This window comes from Alexandromys fortis, unplaced genomic scaffold, assembly GCF_014885135.2.
Source record: "Alexandromys fortis isolate MF-2015 unplaced genomic scaffold, M_Fortis_MF-2015_v1.1 scaffold_122, whole genome shotgun sequence".
Lineage (NCBI taxonomy): Eukaryota > Metazoa > Chordata > Mammalia > Rodentia > Cricetidae > Alexandromys > Alexandromys fortis.
Genome location: NW_026068004.1, coordinates 1292006 through 1317798, shown reverse-complemented (window position 1 = coordinate 1317798; position 25793 = coordinate 1292006). Strand labels below are relative to the sequence as shown.

General features: G+C 41.0%; 1 protein-coding gene across 10 annotated transcripts in view; it reads right to left on the bottom strand.

The window, feature by feature from the left end:
* Positions 1 to 25793, bottom strand: part of Macf1 (microtubule actin crosslinking factor 1) — a 329723-nt gene that overhangs the window by 142280 nt on the left and 161650 nt on the right. For all 10 annotated transcript variants that reach the window (XM_050161305.1, XM_050161307.1, XM_050161311.1 and 7 more), the window contains 17 exons: positions 16969 to 17135; positions 15077 to 15189; positions 14871 to 14977; positions 14155 to 14274; positions 13909 to 14004; positions 13218 to 13345; positions 13044 to 13137; positions 12724 to 12878; positions 11855 to 12128; positions 10447 to 10575; positions 9392 to 9469; positions 8213 to 8374; positions 6222 to 6326; positions 5373 to 5468; positions 4166 to 4291; positions 1648 to 1800; positions 425 to 579 (listed from right to left, as the gene is read on the bottom strand). In XM_050161305.1, the coding sequence (XP_050017262.1) occupies positions 425 to 579; positions 1648 to 1800; positions 4166 to 4291; positions 5373 to 5468; positions 6222 to 6326; positions 8213 to 8374; positions 9392 to 9469; positions 10447 to 10575; positions 11855 to 12128; positions 12724 to 12878; positions 13044 to 13137; positions 13218 to 13345; positions 13909 to 14004; positions 14155 to 14274; positions 14871 to 14977; positions 15077 to 15189; positions 16969 to 17135 (2258 nt within the window). The remainder of the gene's footprint in view (positions 1 to 424; positions 580 to 1647; positions 1801 to 4165; positions 4292 to 5372; positions 5469 to 6221; positions 6327 to 8212; positions 8375 to 9391; positions 9470 to 10446; positions 10576 to 11854; positions 12129 to 12723; positions 12879 to 13043; positions 13138 to 13217; positions 13346 to 13908; positions 14005 to 14154; positions 14275 to 14870; positions 14978 to 15076; positions 15190 to 16968; positions 17136 to 25793) is intronic.

Here is a 25793-nt window from a genome sequence, read left to right as displayed (position 1 = left end):
TACTTTACTGTTCTCCACGCAGTCAAAACATGCTGAAATAATTACAAAAGCTACTGAAGTTCACTTGGGAAACAAGGAAACTACAGATTAAAATTTTCCAGTGGCAGAGAAAGGTAGATTTCTGTGAGTTCGAGGCCAGCCTGGTCTGGAGAGCTAGGCAAAGAAGTCCTATCTTGAAAAACAAAAATTAGAAAGGAAAACTAGGCATCAGGATCTTAGTTACATAAAAAATAAAAATAAAGGGGGCTGGAAGGATGACTCAGAGGCTAAGAGCACTGGCTGCTCCTCCGGAGGTCCTGAGTTCAGTTCCCAGCACCCACATGGTGGCTCACAACCATCCATCATGAAAAACACCTGGCTGGTAGTGGGGCACTTGAAACCTCTAATGGGAGGTCTGTACTGAGTAGCACACTGCCATAGTTACCTGCTGGCCATCTCAATGGCATCCTTATTGGGTGGGGGAATGATGAAGCAGACTGATGGCACCATTGCCTCATTCCCCGTAGGGCTGATCACTTTCCATTTGGTCCTCTGAGAATTATCTTCCAACACACATTCATCATTTTTGCAAATAGTGATCTGAAAAGATGAAGTCAAATTATTGCTAATAGAAAATCTAACAACAGGCCTGATCTCAAGGCTATGAAATATCTAAGAAAAAAGTCTCCTTAAGAAAAACATCTGCAGGGCCATAGCATCACTTAGTCAGTAAAGGTTCTTGCTGCCAGGCCTGATGACCTGAGTTCAATTCCTAGAATCCACATGGTAAAAACCAGCTCCCAAAGGTTGCTGTCTGGCTTACACACTCACACTGGAACACATGTGCACCATGGAACTCCTGTGTTCTCTGCCATTTACACAAACATATACACGAGTGGTCAGCAAACAAACATGGTCTACATTCAAAACTTTAGTACCACAGTTTTCTGTGACAAATACAGTACCAGGAAGTGGTACAAAGGATGACCCAGTCTTGGCTAGAGCTAAAGACATATTATTTAGAACCTCAAAGCCACATTAAGGAGTTAAGGCCTCTCTCCCTGAGAACAACAATGACATGCTGTAGGACCAACACAGGAGTGTAGCTTCCTTAAGAAGAATGTGCTGGATAAAGAATGAACTAAATGAGAAGGCTAGTGTAACGATCCAAATACAAGAAACAAACAATCTGATTTAGGCATAGTAACAGCAGCCCCGAGAGATGATTTACAAGTTAGCATTGACTTGGTGACCCTGTGAGCTGTAGGAACAACCAGGACAAGGGAGCTAAATGTATCCCCATAGTGTAACAAAGTCCTTCTCCATCAACACTTACACAGTGAATGGATGATGACGCCAATCACTAAGGAAAGGAGCACGTCAGGATTATAGACTGGAGGGTTTGTTGTTTATGTTGATAAAAAATTACACTTAAATTTCCATTTTAAAATCCTCTTCTCTTGCTTTTAAATCTTTTTGGTCTCTCTTTTTTATAAAGACAGGGTCTCAAACAGACCCAACTGGTCTTAAACTCTATATCCTCTGGCCTCCATAAGTACCCGGTTTATAGACTTAGTTTTTTCCTTTTTTCTGCTAATATAACACTAATTGAAGGCTTCCCTTCTCACCCCCTTCTCTTTGGAGGCCAGGTGCCTGCTGCTCTCTCACCTCAATCTGCCTGTAGTCACAAATGGCCTTCACAGATATAGTGCTCTTTAGCAGATGGTCTGGACTGCGTGGTTTTAGCTGGACGATGGTTTTTGATCTCCCAACAAGACTGGCAACGGAACTCTTGGACTGTATAAGCTGCTCCTTTTCATCCTATAAAACAAGAAAAACAAAAAGACATTAATGTTGGTATTCTGAGTCACTAAGTCGATAATGAAAATGCAATGCTCCACTCCCTAAGAGAATGTCATTTCTCAGTTAAGTAGGGATCCTTAGTGGAGCTATCTTAGATAATGGTATAGACAAGGATAAAGGGGAAAAGGAGAGAATGTCTGTCTTCTTTCAGATGCTTTTGTACTCTAAATTTGCAGCTTTCTCCTTGTACTCTAAACAATGACCAATGAAGCCACATGCAAGAAATAAATAAAACAAATGCCTAGTTGCCGAGCACAGCAATGGAACTAATGAAGGATTTTCTCAAATACAGCTCAGAACAAATGTTGTTGGTGAGAGCATCATGACAAATGATTTTGGATTTATCTTGCCGTGCTGTATTCGCATAAATTTGATTGGCTTGAATGTAGTATCATGCAAAAAGTCAAAATTCTAAAATCTCTGCAAAACTTAAAAGCTAATAAACTTGTCAACAAAATTGGTAGCAGAATGCTACCAATTCCATTGGAGAGAAAGTGATAACCTTTATCTACTGTCCTGAATGGTCCAACCCATGGTGAGACATGAAAGTCCCCAGAAAAAGGGCTTTCTAAGGATGGACAGGGATGCAGTAAGAGTAAAGAGTTAATAATGTTAAGAAATATATTATTAAAGAATTAAGAATATGCAGATAAAGAAAAAGAAATTCTTTAAAAAACTACCTGTGCCTGTCCCCGGGAGCATGATTGGAAGAAATACAACTTTAACTTATTAGTTAAGAAAGAGGAATGGAAGATACAGGGGAGACAGCCACATGTCCACACTTGAGAGCTGGTCTTCCCATTCCAGTTTCCTTGCAATAAAGATGTCTAACCCACAAGCCAAACATCTCTAGGTCCAAAGACCAAGTGTTCATCATGGGAAAAGCTCTGAAAAGAACCAGAGGCCAGGACAGGTGCTCTGGAACCTGGTGAAGAAGCTGAGGAGCAGACCCAGCCGTGACTCCATGCCCCGATGATGCCACCAACCCGATGCCCCTGACCTGGAGAAGAGGGAACAGAGCAGCAACCACCCTCCTTGAGAAGAGAAGATGCGACAACTGCAGAGAGGTTACCCTAGACAGGAAGGTACTCTGTGGGAGGGAGGAGAGCAGAGCCAAGGATGACAGTCCTCCTTCACACTTGTAGTACCTCTGAGAAAGACATTTTAAAGACAGTAACTGTAAAGTCAAGTTTGTAGCCTTCATTTCAAGTTAACATTCCATTTGCCCAAGTGAAGCACCGAATGTAAGCCTACTTGTGTCTGAAGCCGTTATAAAAAAAGAAAAAAGGGAAAAGAGAGAAAAAATGAAAAGAAAATTAGGACAGTGATAACAGTGGTACAGAGCTTGCATGTTGTAAACAAGACTGGAGGTTTGACCAGAAACGTCAACTTTCAGAAACACCAAAAACGTCCTACTTTCACCCACAAAACAAGGAAGTTAGGGCGGTGGTAGCGCACGCCTTTAATCCCAGCACTCGGGAGGCAGAGGCAGGTGGATCTCTGTGAGTCAGAGGCCAGCCTGGTCTAGAAGAGCTAGTTCCAGGACGGGCTCCAAAGCTACAGAGAAACCCTGTCTCGAAAAAAGTAAGTCAAATAAATAAAGCTAAAGTGAAGCAAAACAAAAATGCTTTTGAGTTACAAGAGAGACAAAAATGTGTCTCTCTTAGTTGGACTCATCTCCTGAGATGTGCAATCTTTTAGCTCCTCCCCTGCAGCATATCTCCTGCGAGGCTGCTGAGCCCTGTCTTGACAATTCTGTATACTGCATTCAATAAACACAGGTTCTGATGCTGAGTTTACAACTGCAACTCCTAAAGGAATAACTTACTGGAGCAAATAAATCTAAAATTGATTTTGAATAAAAACTGTATAAAGAACTATCTTTAAAAGTTAATATTACATTTAAAAAATTGGACAAATATTGTATTATCTCTACTTAAGATATTAATGCTGCCCTTAGTAACTAAAATCAACTTCCTAATATCTCATCATTACCAAAAGAAAACAGTCAAGGAAAAAAAAAAACTGGTTCAGATCTCTGTATGTTTCAAAAGAGTAAAGACACATCTATGCCACTTAATCTCTTAGCATCAGTCTCGGCTCCAATGACTACAATAAAACAAGGGTGAAGCAGAGAAAACATGGGCACCAGGTGGCTCAGGGAACAGTTAGGAGGAAAACAGAAGAGATGACAGCAGACTGGACGACTGGGAGGTGAGCTGTACTTATTGCCCCGCAGCTTCCAAGGATATAGATGTGGCAGCAGCTGACACCGTTTACTCTGTTTCTCAGAAGCAAAAATTCCCACCAAGGCAACACCCACCATGGAGTCCTGGAGCAGGTCCTCGAGGCGGGACAGACTGGTGCTGTGGTCGCAGGTATATTTTCGTTTGATGGAGTCTTGGAGGTTTCTCAGGAATGACTCCAGGTCTCGGGCATCACTGAAGAACTGTGGAAACACAGGGAAAGTCTGGATTGTGCTCAATGCCTCAGCACAGTGAAAGGTTCACAAAGAAGGAACTTTCTGTGCCAAGCTGAACCAAGCTGATTACACTCTCTTGGACCTGTGACCGCCCATTACAAAAGACCCCAGAGTACAAACCAGAGGGCTTAAAAAACCACAGTGTAAAGTATTAGTGATGATTTCCAGTAACACTCACTAGATCTGATATGAAGCTAGCCTGCTTCACCCTTTTTGACTTGTTTGGTGGCAGCACTTGGTATGAGGCCTAGTTCATGAAACAACCTAGAAGCTAGGTGAAACAATGCTTACTTCACTGATGTAATTATATAACTAAAGAGATAAATGTAAGAGAGAAAATAGCTTCTTTCCTCCTCCACCCTCACATGAAGAAAAATGTGTATTTTTTGCTGTTGTGATAGGTGGAGGTAAGGAGAGTCTTAATATTTTACGATCTTCTCCTCAAGGGGTAATTTGTCTCCCGCTCTTGAAGCTGCATTGCTTTCACCAATGCAACACAAATGTCAGAAACAGAAGAGAGTGCCTGTGCATGTGGGCTCTTCTCTCTTGTAGTAAAGTCACTTTGTAAAGAAGACTACTGGACACCAGGGTTTTCTATACACACTGTCCCCTAGCCAACTTTCAGATACATGAATAATGCCATTTGGGATCAAACAGTCCCTGCCCACTAGCCATAGCTACCTGCAGCCGTGCACATGACAGGCAAGATGAGACAAGCTGCAGAGGAAAAAACCCACTTAGCTGAGCAAAGACCAAACTGAAATCACTCATGATTAATAGTAGAAACAACTAAGTTTTTAGAGTTGTCTTATACAGTAAAAGATAACTGATATGAATGAATGTTTGTTAGCCACCTCTCCCCATTTTTTTGAGGCAGGATCTCATGTAGCCCAAGACTAGTCCTGAATTTCTGAATCTCCTAACTCTACCTCCTGAATGCTAGACTCACAGGTGAGTAGCACCACACCCGGTTTTACTATATTGGTGTATTTTAAATCTAACCTTTAGTGTAAGTAAGTACAGAAGTACAGCACCACCACCACCATACCTGGAAGTAAGCTGCATTCTCTTTCACGTGTTGTTCCACACATAAGCACAGCTGCTTCATCCACTGCAGCTGTGACTGGACAGCAGCACTATATGCCTGTAAACAGCCAAGCACATGTGCAGAGGGCACTGAGTTTAAGAGGTTCAAATGATATGTGTGAGTCTCTTTCCAAATACAACAAAGAGACATTAACTGACACCAGTAAAATGCTTCTTGGGAGAAAGAAGCTTGCCTTGGTTAAAAATGGGTTACCCAGAAAAAGCTTCTTCTATACTCAGTTATAACTAATTCAGAAAAATATATAGCATAAATAAATAAATCTCTCCTGGTTCTTCTACTGTTTCGCTCTCTGGGCAACAGCACTACACCAACAAGAAGCATGATGCGGGGCTAGAGGCAGCTCAGTGGTTAAGAGCACTGGGGCTCTTCTAGAGGTCCTATAGAGGTTTGGTTTCCAGCACCCACATGGTAGCTCCCAGTAATCAGGGCATTCAATGCCATCTTCAGGCCTCTATAGGTACCAGGCATGCATGTGGTACACAGACATACAAACACTCTCATAATGTGACATAAAAATCTTTTTTAAGAGAGAAGTAAGGTGTGTGTGTGTGTGTGTCTGTGTGTGTGTGTATCTCTAGAGTCACAGTCTCCTAACTTCTTCTTCTTAATAATAGTCTCCTCAAACTACTGAAACTGTGCAGGTTTTTGGGGGCTACTGAACAGTCTGGGATAGGAAGGGAGATGATCTAAAACAAGGGATGTGACATCTCCTCCGGCCTTGGAGGACAAAGCTTCTGATTTCAACAGCTTCACAACACATTGACCTTAACACACACTAAGACCACAAACCTCCACTGTTTGTTTAGCTGGATGGTTCTCAAGTGACAAGCGTTCTGCTGTATCTTGTAGAGAACGAAATACATCTTGTTTCCCTTCCAGTTCCATTGTCAACTCCTGCAAATTGAATTTAATTTTATAGAATAAATGCTATTAAAGAAGAAGAGGCAATAAAGAAAACACAATGTTCCCTCCTGACTTTAAGAGCCCTATAACAGGATTGGTGCCAAAATATGATGTATAAACCAGAAACGCTTGGGGGAATCTCAGAAAAAAAGGCAAAAATGAGAGAGTTAAAGGGAAGGAATTCGGAAAGCACAAGACCCGAGCTAGCCCTGAGTAGATTATGAGAACTCAGGAGGTAGACGGAAGAGCAAACATGGCTAGAGTGGTTAGTTAGCCAAAAACTAACAATGGGGCATGCTAGTTAGCCAGCACCACACAAGCAGACACACTAGTTAACCAGTATCATACAAGCAGACACACTAGTGGAAAGACCATTGACTAGGAAGCTTTGCTAAACATTCTCTCAGCTAAAATGTCCTCCTCTGAAACAAAATTCTGTTAATACAAGACCCAAATTAAATACTGGCTTTTCAGTGAACCCTTACTATCAGATTCAACTTCTTCTCCTTTAAGCTCCAGAGCACTGTCTATGTCTAGCAGTTTCCACACATGCTGCTTCAGAAGATTCCTGTGTCCTTCTCTGATCCTTACTTTTGGGAGGAGTGCAGGGGTGGGGGTTCGAGGTTTCTCTGTGTAGCTTTGGAGCCTGTCCTGGAACTCACTCTGCAGACCAGGATGGCCTCAAACTCACAGAGATCCCCCTGTCTCTGCCTCCTGAGTGCTGGGATTAAAGGCGCGCGCCACCAGTGCTTGACCACATTTTTAATATAACTGTAGCTGTAATGGAACCAAACTAACCAACGTGGGTTCTAGTAGAACAGCTGTCTGTTTGCATAGAGGATTATAAAATGTTTTAATATCCTGAGTATGGAAATACTAAAAGTAGCAAAAGATGCTCCTACTTACTTGTCTACTTCTTCATTATAAAAACTAGAAAACAGAGCTGGAGAGATGGCTTGGCAGTTAAGAGCACTGACTATTCTTCCAGAGGACCCAGGTTCAATTTCCAGCACCCACATGGTGGCTCACAACCGTCTGTAACTCACACATGTGGTACACAGACATATATACAAGCAAAATACCCATACACATAAAATGAATGATTTTTTTTTTAAAGATTAGAGAGGAGGGGAGAGACAGAGAGAAAAGGGGAGGGGAGGAAGAGAGAATATAAGGCATTGCTCCGTTAACTATAGATTTCCTGACCATTTTACATTTTAAGAGAGTAAGACTAAAATGTCCATAAGAATTCAAATTATTATAGAAATCTAAAAGTACAACTCAGTTAAATAATATTAACTCCTGCATTATAAAACGCTTTGCTTAGATTATCTTATTAAGTCTTACTCAACCTTTTATACAACCCCTTCAAGTAGTTATTATCTCATTTTTGTGTAGGCCCAGAGAGATTAATGTGTTGCCCAAGGTCACAGAGCCAATTAGTGGGCAAATAAGGACTTGAATTTGGGTTCGTCACACACTACAAACCCTATAATCTTAATCATAAAGCTGTATTAATTTCTAAATGACTCACCATACAGACTGCTGCTCTATCTAACTCAAAATACACTCTTCTAACTAAATCCACTCAAGGGCTCTCTGTCCTCCACACATCCTTCTCACAAAACAGATGCAAGGAGCAGAGTCCCGTTTCTATCTATCAGCACATAGCCCCAGCCCAGTGGTTCTCAATCTTCCTATAGCTGTAATTTTGCTGCTCTTATGAATTGTAACATAAAAAATTCTTAGAGAGAGTTGTTGCAAGGGTCACGCCCCACAGGTTGAGAGCCACTGCTCGAGCAGCAGTCTTTGCAGACTGGCTCTCTACCTCTCAACTACTGCTATTCAGCATGACGGTCCTGCTGTGTGACACTCACAGAGAAGTAGGTTTTCTTGGCTGAGATATTAGGGTTGCTGTCACTCCAGTCACAGGCTAGCTCTTCTTCCTCCTTCCCATTCAACCAGATCAGCTCAGCTGTAGCTCTGGAGACAAACTTGTGCAAGCTCTGAAGGTGCCTCATTCGGAAGCTAGAAGTCTCCTGGAAAAAGCAAGAATTAAGAGATTAAAGTGACAGCCTTTGCATCTGGAGAAGATAGCACAATGACGTCAGGAAAGAATAACCCAGGAAATGCATTAGGTCTAGTTTGTTTAGTTTTGTTTTAAAGTGCTTGTATTTAAACCTAAGGCCATTGGCCTGTAAGGAAACACTCTACCATTAAGTCATACACACACACCCTTAGCCTTTTAAAAAAAAAAAATCTGGATTCTTTTTGATGGACTTATTTTACATAGTTTGATACAAAACTTCCAGGGTCCTTGTCAATCTTACACTGAAGAAAGACTTTTGTAAGTGTTGTTGTATAAAGAGTGATCTTGGCTTATTCCACCATGGACAATAGATGGGAGTAAAAAACAATAAATAGAGAATTCCCTCTCAATCATCTAAATTTTTTAGTTATAGTATCTCAAAATACAGATGACCACCGTCTTGGTGAGGAACATAGCTAAGATGGGCTTTACTTGCTTACAGTTTCCCAGAGCAGTGGTTTCTGACCTTTAAGAATCTGGAAGTGGCAGGGCGGTGGTGGGGACGCCTTTAATACCAGCACTTGGGAGGCAGAGGCAGGCGGATCTCTGTGAGTTCGAGGCCAGCCTGGTCTACAAGAGCTAGTTCCAGGACAGGCACCAAAGTTACAGAGAAACCTTGTCTTGAAAACAAAACCAAAACAAAACCAAAACCAAAACAAAACAAAAGAAAAAAAAAAGAATTTGGAAGTTCATTGTAGCAGAATAAAACTGTAATACTGGGATTTTGGGTACTGAGGCAAGAGTAGTTTAAAAAGGCCAGCATGGGCTATGTAGAGAAAATAACTCAAAAAGAATATTATAACCCATATAAATAATTACACACAGTAAATATAATCTAAAACAAACAAACAAAGACAGAGCCAAACCATGTGCTTTCTGAATTAGGAAGGAGTCTTATTTGGAGGGAGCCCAAGTCTCCATGAGCACAGAAGAAGTTGACTAGTCAAGGTCTTGGAGAAAGACTCACCTTCAGTTTACAGTACTGTGTCTCCAACTTTCCAAGAGTTTCAACATAGCTGGTATGAAAATTCTGGGACATCTTTCCCTGACACAAAAGGAATGAAATGAAAAGACATTAGAGAAACAGTGGGGAAACTATGTGGTATTGCTTCAACAATGTAAACAAGATGCAGGTGTGGGGGTGAGGGCTCACTGCTCTGGGAAACACAGGCCTGGGCACCAATTTTCTAGGCGAGACCAGACTTCACAGCTAGAGGCAGCACTGAGTGGACAATTCAGCAGGGTAACCTAGCCAGTACCCTCCTTGCACGTACTTTCAGCAAATCCTGCGCCTGGTGACTACCCAGCTCCTCATCTGCTCCTTTGAAGGGGGGGGGGGGGCGACAAAATAAAAAACAGGAAGATAGGAGCACAGTAGTAGAGCACTTGCCTAGCAGGCAGAGTCCCTAAGTGTGGTCCATTACCACCAGAAAACAACCAAGGCACTCAAAAAATAAGACAGAACCGTGACTGATGCAGGACTGACCAAGTGAGCAGTTTCTTCACACCAGCTCTATACTGCAGGCTCACAGCAAAATGAGAAGAAAATGAATTTTGGAGACAGAACTCCTGAGTTTAGATTCTGTTATTTATTAATTCTGACTTCAGCTGTTAGCATCACTTTTAAAAGTTTTTCAGTTTTTTGCTGGGCAGTGGTGGCGCACATCTTTAATCCCAGCACTCAGGAGGCAGACGCAGGCAAATCTCTGTGATTTCGAGGCCAGCCTGGTCTACTGAGTGAGTTCCAGGACAGGCTCCAATCCAAAGCTACAGAGAAACCCTGTCTCAAAAAAACCAAACCAAACCAAACCAAACCAAAAAAAACCCTACTTTTCTCACAATGTCATTTCAAAGGTTAATAGAGACACACTGAATAAAGCCAGAATTAGTTGTAAAGTGTTATTCATTTATATACTTTACTTTTCAGAGCCTCCTCCTTTTCAGAAACAGCAGTGTGGAATAAACTCCCACTACCTGCTCCTCCCCAAAACTCTCATAATACCGATTCTGAAAGCTCTTTACCTCGTACAACCTAGCCTCTTTGACACTCGAGCCCAGCTCTTCCACGCTGGTGTGGATATGTTGCTGCGTTTCCAGCTGCAACTCCACACTAGGCAGATCATTACCCCACTCTGCTCGTTCCAGCTTCATCTGAGAAAGAAAGCACATATGTGTTATAACTTGCAAAGGACAGGAGAGTGGTCAGTCAATATCTGGATGAGAAGACCAGGGGTAAGAGTACATGTCTGTGATCTCAGCACTTAGAACAGAAGGCTCAGAATTTCCAGGTCAGCCTGGACTACATAAGACCATGACTTAAATAAACAAAATGGCAAGGTGTAAGGACATCTAAACTGTCTCTATCGTTCTATGCTTTTGTACAGGAAAATACACTACAATCAACCCCCAAGAGCCTACAGAAGCAGCCCCATTAACTACAGCAATGGTGGCCTATGAGAAAACAACCCTGAGTTTGTCAAAAGTGGGGCTCAACATTCCCCTTTATAGGGTTACAAACATTCCCCTTTATAGGGTTACAAGACATGGTGGTGCATGCCTTTAATACCAGCACTCAGTAGGCAGAGAGACAGGCAGATCTCTGAGTTTCAGGCCAGCCTGGGCTATGTAATGAGACCCTGTCTTAAACAAAACAACAATAAATCATTATGAGTCTCTTAATTTAATAGAGTAGACCCCCACAAAAAATAGGAAAAGAAAAGAGAAAGATCTAAAAAATATTTTGATTCACAGCATCAGCTACTAGCCAATAGATCCCTTCTCCCTTTTTCTGTCCTCCCTTCCTTTTTTTCTTCCTTGAGATGGAAATCCTATAAAATAGCCCAGGCTGGCCTGGAATTCATCACGTCCTGCTTTAGCCTCCTGGGTCCTGGGTTTACAGGGATAGCCTGGCACAGAACAATGTCAAATTTGAGTTATTACTGACCTAAAATTGCTTAGATTTAAAATGTATGTACGACCAAAACAACAAAAACCGAAGAATGCACTTTCCTATCAACAAGGAACCATCAGAAGACAACCGAGATATATAGCTACTACAAGTTTCCCACAAGTTACCACTTAGGGCATGATTAACAGAAGGTAATGGACTCAACAAGAGCTTCAAGTCAGAAAAGCCTGTGACAATCTATATAAATCCTGTCCATTTAGAATATAAGGAGAAAGGAATTAGGCATGGTGGCATATGCCTGTAATCCCAGCACTCAGGAGGCTGGGGTCGGAAGATCATGTGTTCAAGGACAATGAGACTATACTGACTCCCACGTCAGCATGAGTTAAACAGTGGAGAGGCAAGGGGACATTTAAGGAGAAGGGGTCTCAGGTGCAGACAGGATCAATTATTAAGGCTTTCTCTACCAGAAACACAAAGCAACCTGGTCCTCTTAAGACAGTTTTCTGGACATACACTCACCTGCATCTCTTCTACCCAAGAAAGTAGTTCATATACAAATCGAAGACTGCCTTCATCTTCAGAGGAGGAAATAGATACAAGTTCAGCCCGGGTCATAGGTTTTCGAAACCAAGAGGTAGAAGAATGAGTTGTCTTGTTCAGGGGTTCTGCTTTCAGATGTGTAGTGGTTAAGGTAGAGGGTGGGACCAATTCAAGTGAAGTAAAATGGCCTTTCCGGTATAGATTTGTACACTCTAAGCGCAGGGTGACCAGCTCGTCCTGCAGACGCATGACCCTGGATAAGAAGAGTAAACTTAAAACATGCTTAAAATAAAATCTTCATTATCTGTTTAACAAGCACATGATAAAAATAAAAATGGGACCATATCAAGAAAAGTGTTTTGAAAAAGTGTTAGAGAAATGTAAAGTGGTATTTTTAACATCATCTAGTTTGGAGTTTTCGAGGCAAATGCAAAACTAAAGTGTTAATTGGAAGGAAGTAATGTAATATTTATATGACTCCTGAAGGTCAGAGGAGAATAAATGCTGGACTGCCATGTGACTTTAAACACTGCTTATCCTCTCTGCAGATCTCAGTTTCCCCATCTATAAAATGAGTTCACTAGACCCCAGTTATTCAAAGTCAAGTGTGCAAGCACACCTCTGCAGGTCACTCTGAAACAGAAATGCGGTAAGATGGCACAGTGACCGAGAAATATACTATAGGCACTTAACAGGATGGGTGTGCCAAAAGGGAAACTCAGCCCAGGCAATGTCTTGCTTAGAGGGTGTGCATGCAGCAGCCCCAGAAACAGAGTTCTGATATTCAAGTTAAAGATTCAGTACCTGGTTCTTACCTCAGCCCTCCCTATGAGCCCCTTCCTCCTCACCTAAAGGCCAGTTCTTCCAGCTGGTAGTACTTCTCATCCCGGAGGATCTGGAGATCCACCTGCAGCTGCCTGATGAGACCTTCGCACTCTTGAATGTACATGATGACATCTGACTCACACTGGACTGGCTGTCCTGATTCCAGGTGTGCAGCATCCTGTGACAGAAGAGAGTCTGGGTGAGAAAATGTCGCTGTTCTCACCCACTAGGAGGGAGGGAACGGAGGAAAAGGATTCCTCAGCTGTTAACTTTGACTGTTGGAGCAGCTGGGTACAGAGTGGAAAGTATGTGACACAAGATGGAGGACGGAGCAAACACTCACAGCCTGCAGTGTATTCTTCGCTAGTGTCAGTTTTTCTTCACAGTTCAAAGCACCATTCTGTATTTTGTTTGCAATCTGAAGCAGCAATTCCAGCCTAAAAAGATAAAAACCATAATGAAGTACAGACTCAAAGCAGCCCTAAGGAATGCCATTCTGCCTGCCACCTGGACCCACCTCTCCACAGCGGGCCGTAGGGATTTCTCTCGCTCTAGCATTTCAATGATGAGTTTCCCCCATTCTTCTTCTACATGATTAGGGTGGTAGCCTTGAGGCAGTTTAATTCTGCCAAATTCAATCCATACCTGAAAGAGATATTTTTCAGTGCCCAACCACAGCCCTACCCTCTGGACTATTTTTATCTGTTTTTGTATTTTGCTTCTTGCTTTTTTTTTTTTTTGTTGTTGTTGTTCCAGACAAGCAGTAGTTTTTCACACTATCTAATATAGGAAAAGAATAAAGCATCTAACAACTTAAGAGCCAAAACATTTGTATCTAAACTCTAACATGCAGAGACCACTTGCTCTAAACCATCCCATCCCTGCTATCATTTCTAGAAATCTGTCTTCTAAATGAACTTGATTCTGGCAAGGTTAAATCCACCCAACTCTATAGTTTCCCTCTAAAGATTCAGTTTCACTCTAAAAAGCAAGGAAAAAAGGATTTCTGAATAGAGATACTGTTTTTCAATGACTCCTTTCCTAATGACAGTTTGTTGATACTGTTCCTTTACCACAGAGTTCCAAGACTGGCTGAGGGTATCATTACCCTCGGTCGTGATAAAAGGGGAGCATGTGGAATCTATTAGGAAACAACGACAGTGCAAACTGGCAAACCCCACGTCCTAACAAGAAATACGCTTCCTTACCTCTAGTAATTTATATAACTCTTTGATTCTTCCTTTCTCTCTCTCCTTGGCAAGAATTTCTGTTTCTTTGAAGTGTATATATTGGTTATAAAGTGCCTACAAATATTAATATTTGATGAATGAATTAATAGACCAAAGCAACAGGGACCAATTTTTCACACCACCTCCCCCATCCCAGCAGCATAAATCTCTGAAGCTTACTCCCAGAGAGAATTCATAAAAAGCAACTAAAGTCTATGCTTTTACCTTTAGTTCAACAGGGTTCTGGGGGAAAGATTTATCTGACATCAAGAGCGTATGCTGTCTGATCCAGGGAAGGAGGGAGTCCACTCGGCTTTGGTATTCTTGCCACCTGGCATCCACGTCCTATGGGCAGAAGGCAGACACTGGAGACCAGATTTGCACTTAGCAGCAGCAACAAGGACACGGTGGCTCAGACCCTCTTCTAATTGCCTAGATAGATGTCCAACTTAATACTCAAAGTTTCAGTTTTAAAGATCCCCGAGGAACCCAAAGATGCCATTCAATATCTTGACACGTAGAAAGACTATAAACCAAGCTACTAAAATTAAGATCAACAATATTTGTCAGACATGGTGATTCTTCACATTGTAATTGCTCCACTTGGGGGTTGAGGCAGCAGGACCATGAGTTCAAGGCTAGCCTAGAGCTCAGCCATGTTGCCTATTCAAACATGTATCAGTAGCCAAGAAAACACCATGTCATCTTGAATTAAGGCTGGGGATGGAAATAGCATTCTTTGCTGGCATTTAACATCAAATGGCCTACGTTAGATGGCATAAAATTAGCAATCCCAAGGCTCGTTCTTAAGGACAGTGTCCATTATGATAGAGATAATGTAGACTCAGGTGGGTCTTTGTAAATGCAAAAGAATTTAAGTAGCACTATCTAATGAAGGCACTCTACTTCAATGAAGGTATTTTAGGAAAATATTCTTTTACCGTAGCACTGATCCCTTCTCCACCCTCAGGGACTTTGGGGAAGGCATCATAAATTGAAGACACGTAAGTGATTACAGACTTTTCGTCTGGAGATGGTACATCCACATCTGAGAGAAAGATAGAATGTCTTGGTCAGAATGAGGAACTTACCAGGAGAAGGGATTATGAAAACATGTTAAATGTACTTAAATTTCAGTAACTCTCACCTTCTGCATCCAGCAATCGGGTGACCCCGAGTCTCTCAGCTACTTCAAAAGCCTGTTCCAGGTTCTCCCGGTTACTCTGGATTTGCACTCTCTCCATATCTACCAGATCGGGTCTGTAAAGGTTCACCATGGCACGTGAAAAACCACTGTCTATCCAGCACATGAGCTCACACAGGGAGGACCTAACAGTTCTCAGGACTGAAAACTGTCAGAGGCCATGAGAATATACAGTATATGGCAGTCGATAAATCAAGTGTCAACCAAGCAGAGGGCTGACTCTGCTGGGGGTTAATCTTGTCTAGGCAATACCTGAAGAACCATCAGCTCTTTTTTGCTCGCTTTTGCTAAAACATCTTGGTGTCTCCCCAATACCTGCATTGTAGTATGTAATCTCATGTGATGTGTATATGTAATCTCATGATTACATCTCAATCTTATGGGGGGGCACATATATCTGTGGGTGATCAGGAAGTTGACTCTTCATTTATCTGTATAATCTTTATACATAGAATATATACTGGGACATGCTTCATAACTAGATCTATTTGTCCCATGAAGACTGTAGACACTTAAAAGCCTACTTTGTTCCTTTTGGCTTAGACTAACCGCACACAATTAGCTCACTTTTACCTCAGAGCAAGTTCAAACTAGACTAAAGGCTTTCTGTAAATAGATCATAAGTTTAAAATTTTATAGTTATGCACAAAGTCAGAGTCGTAGATGTCAAACCTAGGTTGCTACACAAAGCACCCTAAGAAAAGCATGCCAAGTCTTTGCTTGCCAGTCTGCTAACAACAGAACTATGTTTCAAAGTTTGTCACCGGGCACTGTGCCCCCTCCCCAATCTGGTCATGATCTTACTCCAGTAACCTTGGAAATTTGGGTTGCTATGGAAGAGGCTCAGCTCCATATTGCTTACCCTAGGGATGTGCTTTCTACCAATGAGACTAACTCTTGTAATTTTTTTAAAATCACTTTAACGTTCCTGTAAAGAGACAAGTGTTTAGTCTAGAAGAGAAGAAGGTAGGAGAATAAGTTGGGAGGAATTAGAAGTAGTACAGGAGAATTAGAATAGAAGCAGAACAATAAAGAGACTGATTTAGAAAAGCATATAGTGAGAGAATTTGATCATTTGCCCTCAGATATCCAAAGAAAAAAGTCCTTTGCATTTGCTGTGTGGCCAATCTAAACCTTGAAGAGAATCTTGGAGCTGGTTAGAAAACACTGAGTGAACTAGAGCGAAAGTAGGAGACAGGAAGATACCAATCCTGAACCTACTTTTAATTGCACACCAGGCACCTAATGCTACCCAATTCCAAGCTTACCCAAATTCATAAACTAGTACACAGTGAAAATTGATACATGTGTATGACCACCCAGACCTCAAATTATTATTATTTTTTTGTGTGTGTGGTTAAAATTCCTATCTTCCTTCCTCATGTCATACCAAGTTACCTGCCTCTCCTTACTTTGGTCTGGTCCCTCTTGAGGCCCTGTATACTTGTTCTTTCACCTACTTGGGATGCTCTGACCCCAGAGCCTGCATGGCTCACTTTTGAGACCCTCATCTATCTCTGGCCATCTCTGTTCAAATTACCACAAGCCTATAATTATGTTCTTCCACGGTGCCTGCCACTATATGACAGCACCCAGTTCTCTGTTTACTGCCTATTCTCCCCAGCGGACAGTCAGCTCCCTGAAAGCAGGAACACTGAGTAGTTCACTGCTTTGGCCAGTGCCTAGAACAGCAGGGCTCAATAAAGACTGCTTTTCAAAACAGAGCAATGACTTAGAGTCTAATCCTTGTTGGAAGGGGAAGATGGTGTGGCAGCTCATTACAAATGAGATGGGAAGAATTCCTTCTAAGAGCAGTGAGATTCCACTGTACGTACCTGTATCTGTGAATCAGTGCATTGAACATTTTCCCATCGCTCCAGCAGGAAGAAAAGTTGGTGCATTTGATTCCTGTGTAACCAGCTGTTACTTTCTGAGTCCACAAGAGTAGTTTCTCCTTGGCTGACATATCCCCTGATTCCCCACTAATGTAGATATCAGATATCTGCAAACACATAGGACATGGAATAACTCCTTCAAATACAATAAAGTCTGTTGTCTTTCTCTTTTCTCTATATTATGACTAATAAAGGAAGAGAGACCCAAGACTAGCTAGCAACACTGTTAATGACAACTCCAACAGAAATTTAACCTCTCTGGTGGTCAGAGAAACACAAATTAAAACTTACCAAACCGGCCTGGTGCTGGGGGCACATGTCTTTAATCCCAGCACTTGGGAGGTAGAGGCAATTGGATCTCTGAGTTTGAAGCCAGCCTGGTCTACAGAATGAGTTCCAAAACAGCCAAGACTTCAAAGGGAAACCTTGTCCCAAAAAACCAAACCCATCAACCAAACAAACAAGAAAAACAAAGCAACAAAAACAAAACACCCAAAACCTATCAAATCAGTAAAGGCTGGTTGGTCTATCATGCTAACAATCAAAAATGGAGAGAATATTCAGAATTGGATATTATCATCTGAAAGTATACTATGGAGAATACAAACAGCGCTTTTATGCAGGATGTCAGTTTTGAATCAAATCCTTTTTTAAATAATGTATTTATTTTTATTTTATAGGCATTGTTGGTTTGCCTGCATGTGTATGTGAGGACAATATACATATAGCAGACAATAAGATACCTCCAAGTGTCTTATACTAAATTTTACATATTTAACTCAAAATAAATGAGATTATAACAGAGCATCCATCCACTAGGTTCTCAACTTATTTTGGATTTTTAAAATTTTATAATAGTTTAAGACTGTACTTACTGTTGGCCAGCCAGTGGTAACACACACTTTTAATCCCACTGGGAGGTAGAGGCAGGCGGATCTCTGTGAGCTCGAGGACAACCTGGTCTACAGAGTTTCAGGACTGGCTCCAAAGCTACAGAGAAATCCTGTGTCAAAAAACTAAAAAGAGTGTACTTACTGTCAAGTACTGTTTTATATGTTCAGCAAAATCATGTTCAATAAGTTATACCAGTTATGAAATATTTTATTATTATAAGAGGCTTTGCATTGTGTTAGATAATTTTACCCAACTATGGGCAAAAAAATGTTCTGTGGCCAGGCGATGGTGGCGCACGCCTTTAATCCCAGCACTCGGGAGGCAGAGGCAGGTGGATCTCTGTGAGTTCGAGACCAGCCTGGTCTACAGAGCTAGTTCCAGGACAGGCTCCAAAGCCACAGAGAAACCTTGTCTCGAAAAACCAAAAACTTCTGTGTAATCTAAAGTGGTCCAGGTTAAGTTATGAGGCTCAGAAAGTTAATGTATTAAATACATTTTAAAATTACAGTGATAATACAATTTCAAATTAAATACATAAATCAAACTGGGATATAACCCTGTTTTGTGTAACGGTACTTCTATTATTTAATTTTATTTTATTTTTTGATATTTTGCATCATAATTGATTTTTAATGACAGACACATAAAAGAATCTATACATGCTTACTCAGGTTTTTTGGTTTTGTTTTTATACAGGCTCTCTCTATGTAGCCCTAGCTGCCCTGACACTTGCTGTGTAGACCAGTTGGGCATCAAACTCGCAGATCCACCTGCCTCTACCCTTGAAAGTGCTGGGATTAAAGGTATGCATCACCACACGCAGCTACTCAGGTTTTTTTAAAGATATATATATATATATATTTTATAGGAACCCACGAACAAAGGCATTCCTCCCAGTTCATGTGGGAACTTCTATTATTTTAAAATCAGGAAAATTGGGGCCAGAAAGTTCAATACTTTATTTAAAAAAACACACACACACAAACACACACACACACAAAACAAAACAAGACAAAAAACAACCAAACCCTGCAGACTTCTAAATACTGCCAAAATGTTTGAAGGCAGACTGCAAGAATAGTATAGATAGGCCCAGAAAGCCACTTATGTGTCAAAGTGAAATGAAATGGCAGAATAAGCAGCAAACTCATGGGTACAGAGTTTTGCCCTTGACAGGTATATTCATACAAAGGAAATTCAGGCTAGTGCACTTTGATAATGCCTAATAATAAGATGATTCTACAAATCTTTTTATCACTCACCACCTCTCTGCTGACTCCGTATTTACCTGACAACTTTCAAATTATTGTTTCACATACATACATACATACATACATACATACATACATACAATAAAGCTAAATGATTGCTGCAGATACTCAACAATTTTACAGTTAAAATTCATTTTGTAAATTAATTCAGATCCATCAATCACTTATAAATAGAAACCATGTGAAACTATGCTATAAAATTCAATCAATTCCAAGTTTGATAGAGAAAGCCACGAAGCTGCAAAGTGAGGACTCAGTAATAGTACACTCAACCCAACAGCCAGCACCCTACGGGCTCAGTATAAACAGTCTCTCTCTAAAGTCAGCTCTATTTCCATTCCCTTCAATATTTCTCCATTCCTACTGTAATGGATAATTGTCACTAGACACTGACATATACCCATCACTTTCATTGCAGCTGCTTCATGTACATATTAAGAAGGATCAGAAAATAGATTTGGTGAAATGAAACAGGGAAAGAATTAACAAAACAAATTCTGAGCATTAGGATTCTTTACCAAAACCTAAATTCTAATTATTTAACCAAAATAAGCACAACCGTCTCTCTAATGGCATCCCCTACCTGCCAATCACAGTTTCAGCCACAATGCCTATATGCACATTGCATTATTTGTTATATGTACATAAGTTTTGCCAGCATGTATTATACACCATACTCATGCAGTGCCTTAAGAAGACATTGGAGCCCCCGGAACTGAACTTGGGTCCCTTAAAGGGCAGCCAGTGCTCTTAACTACTAAGGCAATTTCTCCAGTCCCTGCATTGAAACTATTTCAGTGAAGACCTTTGCTTCAGATTTTCAACACAGGTTTGATGAGACAATGTTTGGTTCCTTAGGGGAAGAAAACAGTACCAGGCTTGGACTGTAACCTTTTCTAGACTGTAAACTGGGTTGTGAAAAATGTGATTATCATTGCAAGCATCTCAGTAGTTAAGTTTGGTTTTTATCCACCTTTTCTTGTGATACTCTCATGTGGTATGTGTACCGTCACTAGGGTCTGCACTAGGGATACAGAGACCCGGCTTTCATCGGTTTCCTCCCCTGGCCGAGGGTAAAGAAGAGAGCCTCAATATCATGCCAGAGACTACACGGATCTGCTCGAACACACTACCCAAGGTTAAGTTAACTACTTCTCCAAAGCATTCCCACAAATGTAATATTTGCTAATAACTCCATAAGCATTTGCCAACACCCTAACCCTATGCCAATTAGTATGGAGAGGAAAACAAGTCACATGTTGTCTATTCACTCTGTTATCAGTTCAAGAAAACATTATGTTTTCAAAGCTCAAAATAAAAGCATAATTTCAGATTTGGGTTTAAGCAACTCAGTCAGGAAAATAATTTACAGAAAAAGTAAGTTGAGACAGTGGTAAACAAGTAACCCCAACCAGCAATGTTAATGAAGAGCTCAGAGACAATGCCTGAGCTGTTTCAGTAAGCAGATGCCAACCAAGTGAAAAAAGAGAAAACACAAAATGAGACATGTCAGTCCTCTAAGAATTTCGTTAAGATATGCTATACCTCAATAAATTAAAGCTTCCCCAATTGCTTTCCCAAACGACGGATGAGTGGAAATAAAAGAGAGAGAAACAATGCTACCCACACCGAGACATAGATTTAATTAATATAAGTGGTGGGCTGGGGAGAGGGCTCCATTGTAAAGTGTAACAACATACAAACATCCCCAGCATTTACAGAAAAGTCAGGTGTGGAAGTGTGATAGGCAGACCCTTAGACCTCACCGGCCAGCTAGACTAGACAATAGGTAAGCTGCAGGTTCAGTAAGAAACCAAAAGCCAAGTTAGAATGAAACTGAGGAAGATGCTCCATGTTATAAACCTCTGAATTCTAGACTCATGTGCACACCTGCATGCACATGTGCGCACACACACACATTTTCTACTTATGTCCATGACCCCTCCACAGAAAAAATGAAAAACAATATTAAAGTTATACTGTATAATTGATTTAGAATTTTTATAATTATATCAAAAATACTATTCAAATGCTATCTTTGCTACCAGTATCTTTTTTTAATAAGAAAAACTACTTGACCAATTTTCTAGAAATATCACCTACATCTCTCTTTTAATATTTTTGTAATACAGCCAGCCATGTTTTTCTGAGTCTGGGTTTCCAGAAATTTGATTCCAAACCACAAGAATCTAGCTGTTTCATACTGGATTGATGACCACTAGGCTATGGGTGCTTTATAACTAATATAAATAACTTAAAAAGCATTAATGTGGGGCTGGCAAAATGGCTCAGTGGGCAAAGGGCACTTGTCACCAAGCCTGACAACCTGAGTTAAATTCTCTCAGGACCCATAGAGTATATGGCCAGAAATGACTCCTCCAAGTTGTCCTCTGATCTATACACACAAACACACACACACACACACACACACACACACACACACACACACACACACACACACGAGGTGCATGTGCAGGCCAGAAGACAACTCAGCTGTTGTTCCTCAGTTTTCAAACACCTTTTTGTTTGTTTTGTATTTAAAGGCTGGATCAGCTGGACTGAGGTGGCGCACTTTAATCCCAGAATTTGAGAGGCAGAGCTTGAGTTCCAGGATCGCCTGGTCTACAGAGAGTTCCAGGCCAGCCAGGGCTACATAGAGAAGGCCTGTCAGGGAGAAGAGGGGACATAACAGGATCCATTACAGTCCTGAAACTCACTGGCTGGCTGTTTTCACTTCTCCAGCACTGTGATTACAAGTTATCATGCCTGGATTTTTATATATGAGTTCTGAGGATCCTTCTGTTAGCAAGACAAGCACTTACTGAGTTATCTACAAAATTCATTTAGGCGTGTGTGTGTGCATTCATGCATGCATGTACACACAGGCAAAGGTTAGAAATCAACTTTGGGTATCTTCTTCCTCTACCACTGCTCACCTTGGTTTTTTTTTTTTTTGGTTTTGTTTTGTTTTGTTTTTAAATAGGGTCTCTCATTGAATTTAGAACTCAGCAATTCAGCTGTAATAGCCACTCTCCGGACTTTTCATGGGTACTGGGGATCCAAGCCCTGGCTTGCAGTCTTGCGCAGGAAGACCTTTACTCACCAAGTCATCCATCCAACCTCTTAAAAACATTTCAATTTCTTTATTTCTCTATTTACTTGTTTGTTTGGTGTGTGCTTGTGTCTCTGTGTGTGTGTCTGTTGGAGAGCATGTGTGTTTGCTTCATGCATGCATGTGGGGATCAGTATAGTACAGCTTGGAGGAGCTGGTTCTCTGTTTTCATCATGCAGGTTCCAAAGGTGGAACTCAGCTGGACCGCAAGTACCTTTTTCATGCACTGAAGCATCTCTCTGTCCTTTGAAAAACATTTTCAGTACTAAGGTTTATATATAGTTACACCCAACACTTCAAGTTAGAAGGCTATATTCCCAAGGAGAATAACTAGATCTCCTTGGCTCGTTTGTCTCTTCTTTTCTTTAAATGGATTATGTCACTTGATCTCTACCCAAATTAGTACAGATTGAACTAGTACATGCTGACATAGATTTATTCAGTTAATCTTGTCTGTTTTGTTTTTTGGTAATGAGCTGGCTATAACTTCATTGGGAGGCCATAACAAAACTGTATAAAAACTCAAAAACAGTAATAAGTTTTGTTTACAGCAGCTACCTAGAGCTGAAAAGTTCATCTCAGCTTTGTCATATCTAACAGTTATCTAAAAGTTATCTATTATTTATGCCTAATAAGCAGCAATAATAATAGCACCCCAAAGAGAGTCTCAGGAGGATGGAAATTTACTGTGCTTTGCAAAGATCAATAAGATTCCTTAAATGCGCGTGACTGAGACTCATCCTTAAAGGATGGTACAGAACTGAAAAACGGAAAGGAAAAGAGAATTCCAAACTAAACACTGAGATAAAATTATCTTTTGAGGCCAATCTAGGCTACCTAGTGAGACCTGACACATACCCTAGAGGTGGGGTAAAAAGGGGTTGATGTGTTAAGACGGGAAAGTTGAAACGGGAAAAGAAAGGAAAGAATGTTGGGCAGAAATTAGATTATGGAGCACTGGAACGCTTGGCTGAGGAGCTAGACTTGAAACTCTGTATCAGCCTCAGGAAACGAAAGGACCAGATGCTCTGAGTACACGGGTGCTTGATTATGGTACACGGAAATTCCCAGCTGACCTCAAACGGTTAGAAAGAAGCCGTCACACCCTGAAAACTTTCATTTAAGAACAAGTAAGGGAGGGTCAGCGCAGAGCTTATTATAAACATCCAGGCAGGGGAACTTCCTAGCCGCTGTGTATCTTGGGAGAGGTCAGTGGAAGGTCTACAGAGTTCCAATTCAGAACTTTGTAAGAGAAGGTAACAAGAATGAAAGGCTAAGGTCATATAGGGTGTGTGCATTTTTATTCTAAATTATGGTACAAATTTATATTTTTCCCCAGAGGCTAAATCCTCCTGCAATAGGCATTTTTAAGGTTTTTCTGACATGAATAGTGTAAAATGACATCATGTGACTCAGCAGTGAGTCTTCTTATGTGTATGAGGCATCTGTAGGGACGGTGTGCTGTGTGTATGTGCGCGTGAACTGCTTGTTCCTGAGAGGTTCTCATTTTTATACAAGGGAATTTTCCTTTCATGCTATTTGTAAAACTTTTTAAATGATATTAATTGCTAATATGCACTGAACTTCGCTTTCAACTCATTTAACTCCTATTAACAGCCCTACCAAGTGCATGCTATGATGACCCATAATACACAGATTCACAAGGTATACTGTAAACTGCAGGGCTGGAATTCAAAACCAGCTAATCCATTCCACACTTGTAACCACTTCAGCTGGACATGTCAAACATTCCAAACTGTAGCCCTCTTTTAGTATATACATAATATAATAATTTTATCACTAGTGTTATGCTTCATTTTCCTCAATCTACCATATGAAATGTTGTAGCATAAATTCTAATTGGTCTTAATAATAAAAACTCGGAGTCAGCTATGAGGTGGTGAAAGCTGAAGGAACAGAGAAGCAGAGCAGCCAACCACTGGAAAGGGGTATCCTGTCCTTAGACTGTCTCCTCGGCCTGACTGCATAGACTGCAACCTCAGACTGACTGCAGCTCAGACTGACAGCTTCAGACAGCATACTATATCAATGAAACCTGACTGCATGATATTCCTTATATTCCTCTTTACGCCCAGCCATATTCCTTCCTGTCTCGACTCCCTAGTGCTGGGATTAAAGATATGTGTCTCCCAAGTGCTCGGATTAAAGGCGTGCACCACTACTGCTTGGCCTCTATGGCTAACAAGTGGCTCACTCAGCACTCTGATTTTCAGGCAAGTTTTATTTGTTAGATCACAAATAAAATATCACTAGAAAATGTAAAATTTCAAATACATAATAAAAGGTAACAGTAAAAGCTGCTATACATCCAGCACCTAGTTTCACCGTTATTAGCTCATAGCTACTTTGTTTCATCCACACTGTCCAATTGACTTTAATTATTACTATTAAAAGATATATATTATTTTCTCCATAAATACTTCAGTAATTGTCTTCAAATGTTTCTTAAGATAATATCACTATTGTAGGTCCAAAGTAATAATTCTATGTGTTTTTAATTAACTTTTTGCTTGATCTGTTTTTTGAGATGGTAGTCTCACATAGCAGGCCCCTGGCTGGGTTAGAATTCACCACGTGGCTGAGAGCCATGAAATACTGCTACTCCTCCTGCCTTTATCTCCCAAGGGCTGAGTTTGTGCAAGCCACCCCGCCCAGTATTTAATTAAGTACATATTTAAAAAGAAAAGCTTAAAAATGCTAATCAAAACTATTGTCTACATTTTCCCAGTAATATCATGTCTAGTTGAGTTTTGCTTTTTTTCTTGCAATATAAAACCAAGGTGAGTAAAACAACTCCCCTATGATTAAAGAGGAGAAATGGGAAAAGGATTGAAAAAGGCCCAGAAAACAGTATACCAGCTGACCTCATCCCCATTGCTGCCCCGGATCTTATATAGCTACCCCCCTCAAAACTGTATGGGTGCTGAGGGGTGTGGAAGGACATATGAAGCTCACTTCCTTGTGCACTGGGATCCACTAACTGTATGGGCAAGACACTGGGGGCAGGAGCTAAGATGGGAAGATGAAGGGATTTTCCAACCGTTTTCCTTGTTTAAATGAGCCCAATGTTCTAGACACTGAACGGCAGACAGGAAGAGAGTCCTGGAAGGAGGGAAGGGACACAAGGCCTTGTCTGACCTCAGAGCACAGCTGCTCTCCCTCCAGCTTCAAACCCAGTCTTCTCAGTGCTCTGAAAGCCATGCTTGTCGGCTGCCCTCTACCCGCCTGCTTCTATTCTCACTAGTTCCTGATAACAGAAGTTCCAACTGTACACTGGCCACAATATGCACTTGGCAAGAATGGGCATGCAGTTCCATTTCTGAAAAGCAACAAACTCATGGTATAAGGTTGTGTGTCACCAAAGCTCCATGAGCACACCTGAGCCAAACAGCATGAGGCAGAACAAGTTTATGCAGACAGATGCTACCCTGTAACTCACATTATTCTCTGAGATGTATTATTACTCT